General features: G+C 28.1%; 1 protein-coding gene across 1 annotated transcript in view; it reads right to left on the reverse strand.

The window, feature by feature from the left end:
* Positions 1–12,050, reverse strand: part of LOC106688708 (transcription factor E2F4) — a 19,425-nt gene continuing 7,375 nt past the window's right edge. Inside the window, exons 5-8 of the mRNA XM_014433289.2 lie at positions 10,445–10,585; positions 2,836–2,989; positions 1,208–1,261; positions 1–234 (exon numbers count right to left, since the gene is read on the reverse strand). Of these exons, the coding sequence (XP_014288775.1) occupies positions 134–234; positions 1,208–1,261; positions 2,836–2,989; positions 10,445–10,585 (450 nt within the window). The 3' untranslated portion in view covers positions 1–133. The remainder of the gene's footprint in view (positions 235–1,207; positions 1,262–2,835; positions 2,990–10,444; positions 10,586–12,050) is intronic.

A 12,050-nucleotide genomic window follows, 5' to 3' on the forward strand; every position in this document is an offset into this window, starting at 1 on the left:
TTAAAAAAACAATTCTTTTTATTAGCATTTTTTAACAATGTACAGTTAGTAATAAATAACTATTACGATTCTTCTTAAAATATCTTCTTTATAATAACAAATATCAAGGTGACAAAGAAAGCTTAAACTATTGCTAAAATTCAAATATATCACTAAGACCTTCTTCGGGTCTCAATGCATACAGGTAATCTCCTTTCCTTGGAGGAGGATTCAAAGGAACAAAGTGATTCTGCCCTGAAAAAAATGATAAATAAATTAAATTAATAATAAAAGAAGCAGCATAACATTAAAAATAAAATTCAACTTATATAACATTTGTCTCCAACATTAAATTTATAACAAGAGTGTGAAGATACACACAGATAAATTACAATGTTTAAATGCTAAAAAAAAAACTTTTTTAACTTTATCAGTAGAGCATTCTATTATCAACTCCTCATAACTCAGTAATCTCTTTACAGTGATTAATACTACAGCTATTACAAGCATATTAGGCATCTAAATCAATTTATGAGATAAATAAAATGTTGTTATACAAGCAAACTAGAGGTTTACAAATCAATCTCTCAGACGGTGGTATAATATGTCAGGGCAGGCATAGGGTTTCGGGAATTATGACGTTCTAGAAACATTTAAAGGGATTTTTTAAAAAAAATTACTGCTCCTCCCCAGATTTATGGCTCATATTTTAGCTCAGAAAACAAGTATATACACTTGATATACTTGTATATGCTGAAAACAAACTTCAGTTATAACTAAAAAGTTCTGGAGTAACCAGGTACCCACTTAACTCATATCCTAGCAAAAGAGGTGATAAAAAAAGTGTATTGGAAACGCAAGTGACGGCAACTCGAGGAATGTAATCAAGTCAATCTTAACACTTCAAATGCTCCCGATCTGTATGGAAGATTGACTGCAGTCAGACAATCTAAGAAACAAAGTAATTGCGAAAAATGTCTACGATCTATTTTTTCTTTGTATGCAGGCAGTTGAAACATAAATACCATATTTAAATGATAATTTTGATCTGGTATCAATGCGGTCGATTTTCCGGACTAGAGCGGAATTACTCAATTTAAGTGTAAAACCGTGAAAGTATGATAGTATCGATAACTGCCTGGTATGTAACTTCAAAGTATGGAACTACACATTTAAACATTAATTAATTTAAAGAGAAAAAAGTCTAATAATTCTTAATAACACTTACCAACAGCATCAATATATGGGGTCATGCTGGTCTTAGTTTCTGTTTCAAATGGAACTAAAAAAAAAGAAGCAATAATGATAATAAATAATAGAGAAATAGATTATACATTAGAATGGCATTTTTTCTTTCACATATTTTTTTCTACAACTTCTACATAAATGTTTATGCTTCATAAATTGTTTTTAAATCCTTAAAAATTATTATTTTATTTACAATTCTTATATTTCAAATTTATTTTTTCTGTCTCTTTATTTTTTTACATTTATATTGTATTTAATCATTTTATATATATAAATTTTTTCCTTTACTTTCTATAAGACTTATTTTATATTTTTTTCCTTTTTATATATATTGTAATATCTTATTGTCCATTTTTTAATATAATTATATAAATGATTTTAAGTATGTTTTTTTTTATGTATCATTTCAGTATTGTTTATTTGTTGTATTAAACTAAAAAGCAAGCTAACCAATTTTGATCCATCAAATATGGTGTAAAGATGCATCGTTCCAAATATTCAAGATGGTGTCACGCGTCCTTCCAAAGTCTGTTTGAATTACTGCTTTGTTGAGTACGTAGATTGAAATGTTTTCAACTTTTGCTGTTTCTCTAACATGATTATAGTACAAATTAATTCAAGAAGAAATATAAGAGGATAACAATTATTAATGAAGTATTTAAATTGTGAATCATTACGAGTGAACGTTAAAGACAGAAAAAAGGAAACAGGACTCTTTGTTTGGATGGCGGGTGGATTGGACGTGTCCGGGAAACTAGGACGTCTCCAGGAAGAGGTGGTGCAGACCATCCTTTGTCTACTGTCAGTGGTAGACATCTAGAAAAAGAAGACATCAAGAGTCCCCAGACACCCAAGAAGACTATATCATTAAAGGAAGAAAGTGATTCTTTGGTTTGGATCACCAGTGGATTGGATATATCCTGGCAGCTAGGAAGAGGACCAAGCCTTTATATACTGTCAGGGGTAGCATCTTTACTTTAGAACGTAGACAATGAGAACCATCATTCATCGAAGAAACATATATAATTGGTTAGTTTGCTCTACCTAGGATTTAAGTATATTTGTAAAAGTAGCCATTAATTTAGTTAAGTGTCTTTTTGTTCTGATTGTCTGGAAAACCCGCCCTGAGACTAAGAGTCCATAATATTAAATATAATTTAAAATAAAATTCTCATATCTATTTAACCTTTCTCATCTTGAAAGCTATATTTTAGATCTGAGAATAATAAATACTATTAATTTCCCTTATATTTATTTCAAATAAATCTTGAATATTATATGTAATTTTTATTTTATAAAATTGTATCTTTTTGTTTTTATATCAATAAATTATCTAATAAAAGCAGGCTGGTATATTAGAAAATCCCAGTTATTAGAATTATTTGTAAACATTATTAGCACAAATTGGAAAAGAGGCAAAGTTCTACTTGGATGCAGAAGAGCCCCAAAACAGTAACTAAATGAAAAAATTATCAATAAAACTTAAAAAACAACAGTTTGTTGTTTCCTTATTGTACATGCGTATGTGGGTTCAATTAACACTGAAGAAAAAAAATGTTTTAAAAAAATATTATCTAAAATAATATAATAATAATCTAAAAATATTACCTGTGGTTAAGCCACGTAATATAACCCTAGCGCTTTCAACAAAGTCCTCATCATCGCATAGTTCGATGTTGGTATCATTCCTAACTTCATCATTCTTTGGTTTAGCAAATGTTTGCTTACGACTAGGCTTTGGACTTCTCACATTCCTTTTCGACTGTAATTAAAGGATTTAATTTATTAAATATATATGAAGAAAATTACAAACAAATATACCTTGTATAAATAATGAAGTAGTAATTGAGAATAGAATAGAGGAACATTGAGTGATATGATATAGTCATAGGATGCTCATTATAGGTCCAAGCTTAGAATAGTTATTCAAAAAAGTATTGGCACACTTAATTTTTTTATGTTTCATTTTTCATTTCATTTTTTTTTTTCATGTTGACTGTTGAAAAGTCAAAAATTTTAGATTAATTATTTACTTATTGATTGTTTGAGAGTGGTTTATTTTATTATTAATATACACAATTTTGATCCATTTAACTCTCAACCTTTATTCTTAAATAACTCTCCAACGTTTCGGCCCTCAGGCCATTCTCAAGGAGACAACCTATAAAAATGTTTTTTGTTTTTATAACAATTACATTTTTTCCTTAACTACAAACTGATTTCTTTGGCCATACCTTTAATGTCGATGTCATTGTTTTTTAATCTCAATTTGCAGGCTAATTGCCCATGTCACATCTTTAAAATAAATTAAATATCAAAATAACATCATCACAACTTCATAAAATTTTGGTTTTAAATTGATTTCTTACTTACATAACTTTTTTTATATCTTAAGTTTAAAATCTTTTTACACAAACAAACTTCTCCTTTTTCACTTATATTTAACACTTAAAACAGAACCTACCTTCAACAGGTTAGGACTCTGTTATCACCTTATCATATAAAAAATAACTTTCTTATCATTAATTAACATTTAATACAATTTAATTAACATTCAATTTTAATTTATTTGCTTATAATTTAACATTTCTTAAATCCACAAATACCTTATTCTTATTATATATGTATTTTTTTAAACATATATACCCCCTCTCTATTTTATTTGTTCACATATTTACTCACCTATACATGCTCTTAAAAGTGTATATATATATTAAATTTACAACTGTACAATTTAAGGATTTGAACATTTATCTATTTACCAACTTTTTTATATATAATAATTACATATTTATTTTGCTCAACATTTCAGAATAATGGTGGTTTAGTCCCTTAGAATCTGATTTAAAATTTATCGTATAATTTATATTTTCTGAGATGTAAATCGATTCAAATATTTTTCTTCTAAAAATATTATTTTCTTTATGAATGACCTTGACATTTTCAAAATCAAAATTATGCTTATTTTGAACATGTTGAACCAATGCTGTTTTTTTGGGTTCCTTTTCCATATTCTTTACATCATTTCCATGTTGATACATCCTATCTTTTATATATTGTTTAGTTTCACCAATATATATGGCTGGACAATTAATGCATGGAATTTTATATACTAATCCAGATTGATATTTTACTATCTATTGGGTCCTTTGTTCTACTATAATTTTTTTATTTATTGTATATATGTATATATAGTTGATCGTAAAAATTGATATATAGGAAGATGGTCAGGGTTGTGACCGCAACCATCTTCCTATATATTTTTTATTTATTGTTTGGTTTGAAACATAATGATATATTTTCCATATTATAATCCTTAATAGACCTTTTTTTTTCCTTCTGACAATCCTTTTATATAATTACAACTATAGTATTTTTTTAGGCGCGCAATTTTTCAGCGAGCAGCCCTGAAGAAGGCTAGAAACTCTAGCCGAAACGTCGGCACATTAAAATAAGTTAGTCATACTTATTTGTGTTTCATTGACCGCACCCCCAACCATCTTCTCCTCATATAGTATTTTTTATTTCCTTATATCGCATTTTCATTTTTATTTTTGTCAATTTCTTTTATTTTGGATTTTTTGATATTTAATTCCCATATTCTCTTTATTAACCTTTTAGGATAAAAGTTTCCCTGAAAGATATTAAATAACTTCTCCTTTATTTTCACCAATCTAATTTCATCCGTTATTTTTATTGCCTTATTAAAAAAGTTTATTAATAACATTGTATTTCATGTGAATAGGATAACAGGATAAATAATTAAAAATTATATTACTGGATGTTTCCTTTTTTGTCCATTCTGTTAATAATGTATCTCTAACATAGTAATGTATAATAATCTATTACTAACATGTATCTTATAATATGAATCTTAACTTACCCTCTTTTTCTATTTCCATTGTTAATTTTAATCTTTCATGGTAATCATTTAAATATTTAAGCATCTTATCTTTATCTGTCTCTTTAATAATGCAGAAAATGTCATCAACATATTTAAACAAAATTTTTAATTTAATACCTGATTTTTCAATTGCTTATTTTTTATCAAGTCATTCATTACTAAACTAGACAAATAGATACTTAAATGTCTACCCATCGGAAGGCCAACATTTTGGCGGAAGATCTCACCATCATATTTAAATATTCCATTTTCGCAACACACTTTAATCCCATCAAAAATAATTTTTTGTTCTTTATTCTTTTATCTTATTTAATTTCTTCCCATCTTTCTCCTATGATATTATATACCACTTTCAGAGGAATATTTGTAAATAAGGATACCGCAGCATAACTCACCAATATGTCATTATTTTCTATTTTTATCAATTTCAATTTGTCTTTTACCTCTATAACACTTTTGACATCTATATTTTCATCCTTATAAACATTATTGAAACTATATTTAAAAATTTTTTGTAAATTATAAATGGGCCCATTTATACCATTTACAATTGGCCTTAAAGGTTTGTCTTCTTTGTGCAGCTTAATTAATCCAAACATTCTTGGATGGTGGCAATGTTTGTTTATTATTTGTTTTTTGTTTTTTAATTTTTTATCAATAAATGTATTCTTATTAAGTTTTTCTACATAATTTATTACATTTTTATTTATTTCTGGTAAAGGGTCTATTCTTAACCCTCTATATGTATTATCCTCATTTAGGATCTTTTCTATTTTCAATTTATAATCTTCCTTTTTCATTATAGCCACCCTTTTTTTTTATCAGATTTCATAATCAGTCCAAGTTTGTTTGTGTAAAAGGATTTTTAAACTTAAGATATAAAAAAAAGTTATGTACGTAAGAAATCAATTTAAAAACAAAAATTGTATGAAGTTATTATGTTATTTTAATATTTAATTTATTTTAAAGATGTGAAATGGGCAATTAGCCTGCAAATTGAGATTAAGATACAATGATATCAATATTGAAGGTGTGTCCAAAGAAATCAGTATGTAGTTAAGGAAATAATGAAATTGTTATTTAAACAAAAAAAAAATTTATGGATTGTCTCCTTGAGAATGGCTTGAGGCCCGAAACGTTGGAGAGTTATTTAAGAATAAAGATTGAGAGTTAAATGAATCAAAATTGTGTTATATTAATAATTTAATGTTTATTTTTAAACATTTTTATTTATTAAAATATTCAGAAATACACATATTTGTAAAAGAATTATTAAAAAAATAAGTCAAAATAAAATCCATTTTAGACAGTCAAAAACGTATTGGCACACTTTTAATTATGTACATAATGTGCTATAAATTTGAACTGGATGCCACTAACATTACCTCATTGCCATCGAAGGAATCATGGAAGCAAGTAATCTTCTTGCCATTGATCAAACAAAATTTTCCATTACTTCTTGACTACTTGTATGCCATTTTTTCCATCCCTATTTGAGTTGGTGGGGGAGGGCTCCAGAAAAATTCACAACAAACAAACTTGTGAATAGCCCGGAGTTTTTAGGGAAAGTTATAGGTTATTGTCTCTTTCTGAAGAATAATTATTTCTGATAATCTTTAATGATTTTTATTCACTAAAAATTTTAAAAACGCAATGAATATTTCAATAAAGTAGGTAAAAAAAAAATTGTTTTATGAAAAAGAAAATCATTTTCGTTAATATCATCGTCAGAAACGTTTAAACACCATTTTTCAAAGAAATTAAAAATTAGAAATTTTTCATCTTTATTCATTTGGATGATTTTTTCTTCTTTTGCTGACCATTGTTCATATAATCATTCATAACTACCCATATTTGTTATCCAATTCCAACGTTAAAACAACCGTTGGAAAGCTGTATGCCTGATTTATTAAGCTACATTAACGAAATTTAGATTTAATTGTATACTACCTTATAAGAACGAAATATTAGTATTAAATAAAGGAAAACTTTTCAAACAAGTTATTTTATATCTCTGGTTCTGATTTGTTTAATTAGATCCGGTTTTTACCCTTTGTTATAGAGCTAACAGAGCCCTAAATCACTCTAAACACAGTTTCGTGAAGATTGGTTGAGTCATATTGAAGTTATTTATATTTTTTAGATTTTTCAATATATTTTAAAGCAAATATTTTGGGTCAAAAAAAGGTTAATTTTCCATATTTTTTTTTTCTCTCCAAAAATTTAGGCATGTAGGGACAAAAAATCCCCGATTTCTCCTGTAGAAAAAAATTTTTGACCAAGTTTAAACATTTTTGACATGTATGTTAGGAAAGTATACAATTTTTCCACAGTTAATATATATACCAATCTATTTTCTCATTTTTCATATTTGAGTGTTATTTTTTTCCTGATGAAATTCCCAGCCAAAAAAAACAACATTGAATTCAGACAATTATTAGCTAAGATATAACCTAGTGAACATTTACCCATATAATAAAAAAAAAAGCTGTAGATCTTGGAAAGTTGAATGCCTCTTTTAACATGAATTAATGCTCATACACAGGGACCAATATGGGAGCCCAATATTGCTTTCAAATAATGAAAAACTTTTCAGACATTTTATTTTATACCTCCTGTTCTAATTTGTTTAATTAGACCCGGCTTGTACCCTTTGGTACATAGTTTATGGAACCCTAAACCACTCTCAAGATTCCTCCAGATTAGTTAAGTTGTGTTATATTTTTATTATATGATGTTATTTACTGCTATATACTTTATGCATTCAATATTATAATGACTCAATTTTATATTATAATACATGTCACTTGGTTAATAGTAGTAATTACTTAGGATGTACTTTAGGCATGTATCAAGTATTATGCTTTAGGATGAGAATAAATTTGGTGAACATTATAACTGAAATTTTTGGAATCACCTGCTTTAATTAAGGCTGATTTAATGAATAGTTGAGGTCCATGTTTTACTACCAAATGGCTGACTACAGAATGTTGCAAATCACTGCATGTACCATATACCGTCCATAGAACCATTTTCTAGGTCCAAATAAATATAGGTACTGCATTTTAAGTACAGTATTTAGGAAATTTAAGTTCTTAAAAGAATAATGTTGATATCAAGATATGGTAAGTGACTTGTTTGAAAATAAAAATTGTATTGGAAGATTAATAGTTGATCATAGTAAATTGTAGGAGGACAGTCTGGGTGATGATGAGTAAAGGTAAAGGTACGAAATAGTAACAGATTACCATTGAATACTTTTTTTTAAACTATTTTGTACCTTCATTGACAGTAACCTGGACTATCTTCCAACTGGTAAAAAATTGTAATCAACAAACAATTTAACGTTCAAAAACTTTTAATTTTTGCAGTTACCATGTTTTACTACCGAATGTCTCATACTACAAAATACTGTAAATCAATGCATGTACCATACCGTCCATAGAACCATTTTCTATGTCTAAATAAATATAGGTACTGCATTTCAAGATACTAAGATATTAAGGAATGTATTCATTGCTTTTACTGTTATTCAAAAAATATTAACTTAAGAGGTAGCTTTTATGATCAGAGGGGTGTGCAAATCTCAAAAATGACTTCGTGGAAAACAGTCGAGTTTTTTATGTCTTAGTATGAAGAGAAAGGGAGAGGAAAGAAGAATACTACTTGTATCTTAGTATGAAGAGAAAGAGGGGAAGAGGAATACTACTAGTATCTTAGTATGAAGAGAAAAGGGGAAGGGGGAATACTACTTGTATCTTAGTATGAAGAGAAAGGGGGAGAATAGTACTTGTATCTTAGTATGAAGAGAAAGAGGGGAATAGTACTTGTATCTTAGTATGAAGAGAAAGAGGAATACTACTTGTATCACAGTATGAAGAGAAAGGGGGAGGGGAATACTACTTGTATCTTAGTATGAGTATGAACAGAAAGAGAAAGGGGGAAGAATAGTACTTGCATCTTAGTATGAAGAGAAAGGGGAAGGAATACTACTTGAACTTAGTATGAAGGGGGGATACTACTTGTATCTTAGTATGAAGGTGGGATACTACTTGTATCTTAGTATGAAGACGGGGGAAGAGGGAGGAATACTACTTGTAGCTTAGTATGAAAAGGGGGGGAGGAGAGGAATACATCATAACGTATCTTAACCAGAATTCGATGAATGGTTTATAAAAGCTACTTTTTATGAGAATTGTTGTTGTAGAGTTAGTTCTATTTAAACTTGTTAAAACACTCATAAAAGGTTACTAGTAAAAAGTAGTTAAAAAAGGTTACTAGTAGTGCTTTGTAAGAACAAAGTACTTAAGTAACTGAAAAAGCCATAAACTACAGCATTCTAAGTTAATTCCATTCTAGGACAAAATATACTGCATTTTAAAACATTAAAATTCAGAAAAATGTTACTTTAACTGTTTCAGCAACAGCTGCAGGCAAACTGGAGCCTTTTTTGTGGTTCGATATGGTAAGTGACATTTCAGTAATAAAATATTTTTTCTTTTAAACACTACCATAATAATCATATTTGTGAATAACATTTCTAACAGTTTGTAAACCGGAGTTTGTATTGGAAGATGATGTGACCTCTTCTACTATTGTGGCAGCAATATGGTAGTGGAAACTCTCTCTCTCTACAATACAATGAATGTTCATTTTTACTAAATTTTGATAGCCATCAAAATTTGATTTGCTACCCTAAACAAGGTGTTTTCAAAACTGAACCAGTCTTTCTTTTTAAAAATATTTCGAACAATACTTATTTTTAATCTATTCCCTATTTTTCGGTAACTAGGCCCTTTAGAATATATAGTTTAATTACAAGTTTTTTTTTTTAAATAAACACTGTTCACTTGTTTTAGCCATAATTTCATAGTAAATATAGAACAAACACTGAGTTTTATTGTTATCATTGTATCCTTGTATATTCGTATTGCTAACCTATTGAAAGAAAAATGATTTGTTTTGGCTGTAGCTAATGGTTAACATTTAAAACTGTGCCATTACTTTTTTAACCCAGAAAATTTACTTTTTGTATGATTATTTCAAACTCATCTTAGAATTCGAAATATTAGTTTTGGAAAATATCTCAATCCTACTGAAATTTATATTAAAAGAGGAGCATAAAAATACTTTTTTGACCCATTATAATGGGTTGTCATGAATAGCTTGTCATGAGAGCCTTACTGTATGATGATTAGAATAGCCTTTGCTATTAGTAGTAAACTAAATGAGCAGCACTTAGTTTATTAATATCGTACAGACTTAATATTAAAGATTCATATGAATAAATAGGTATATATAATAAATACTCACAACAGGTAAGTGACCTTCAGGAAACGAGTATTCCGAAAAAATAGGTTTACTATCGGGCAGAGGTTTATTTCCAGAAAACAGCATTACATTAATAGGACCATTACTTGATTTTAAAGTTAATTCGTACTCTAAATTGTCAGTCTGAAAAAAAGATAAATAAATAGAAAAAATATATTAATTAAATATATCATAAGCACGCACATGAAAACAGGATTACTATTTTGAATAATGACTTCATTTAAGTAGTTAAAATAAAAGCATTTTTAGTAACAAATAAACATCATATATTGGTCTTTATTATGGAAAACCTTCCAAAAGGTGTATACAATAACTTTTAACCATTTAATTTGTTGTATTCCATTAAATTCTTCACGATACTGGTCCTACCTATCAAAATGTCCTGATAATTTTGCCTCAAAATATCCTTTCTCTAAATATTGATTCATAAGCTATTTAATATATTAACGGCCCATCTATGGCAGCCTTGATCCTTTAAACCATATATTAACGTAGTAATGTTATATATATATCATGTATTAAGGTAGTAACGTTATCCATCCGAGATATACAAAACAAAAATTAAACTCATGTAAAATAAAAAAAAACTTGAAAGGCTTTTACTTGGTGATTAATTTTTTTTTTTTTGGTCCTATGCTGTGCTGAGAACCAGAGCAAACCAACCTCATCTGTCAAACTGTTTTAGGCCAGTTTTGAAAGCATTCCAGGTAGCAATGGTAACTTGAGATGAAATATATGCAGTTAACACTTTGACTGCGGTTAGTGACAATTAACAATATTGGTTTGAGAGCTCCAGCACCTCCCTCGCTTTCACGTTGGATTGTCCTGAACTGTGATTAGTACTGCTCTAGCATCTACCAGCTAGGATCATTCTTGATTCTGCCACTTTAAAAAGACTTTTACAACACTTCAAATTTCTTTTATAATCGAATTGATTTAAATTTATTTAAGAAAAGTATACATTTATTTACTTAGGTATTCTTTTATTTTACTCACTTTCAATAAGATTTTTTACATGTTCAAAAAGTTTTTTACTAATTTTTTTTGTTTATAAAAATTTTTTAGATTGTTTTGGATTATTTCACGTTGCCTAAATGTTTTATTGAAAATGTGGTGATATACAATAACATGTTTATAAAATAGGTCTTTAGACTTTATTTGGCTAAATATTATATTTTATAGATTGTACTTGTATAATGCTTATTGAATGAGATGTTAATAGTTGACCATGGATTAATATGAGAAGATGGTGGGGGAGAGGGGAGGGGGTGCGGTGTCAGCAAAGGTGCTCTATTACTTGTTAAACTGGTTATATCTCTTCGATGGTTTTAAAATAAATAAACTTTATTATACAGCTAACAAATGGCATAGCATTAAATTTGAAGACACTAATTACAAAGACACAAATTAATTTTTCACAAAAATGTGGCATATTCTACTATGATTCTCAACACCTCATGTACTGATATGAGGTTTTGAGAACTAATGGGCTTACTTCACAGTAGTGCTAAATACATGGGAACTAACTTTTACGAAAAATACCTTTAATTTTCGTAAAAATTAGTTTCCATGTACTAAGCACTACTGT

Source organism: Halyomorpha halys, unplaced genomic scaffold, assembly GCF_000696795.3.
Source record: "Halyomorpha halys isolate HHAL.00 unplaced genomic scaffold, Hhal_1.1 Scaffold43.1, whole genome shotgun sequence".
Taxonomy (NCBI): domain Eukaryota; kingdom Metazoa; phylum Arthropoda; class Insecta; order Hemiptera; family Pentatomidae; genus Halyomorpha; species Halyomorpha halys.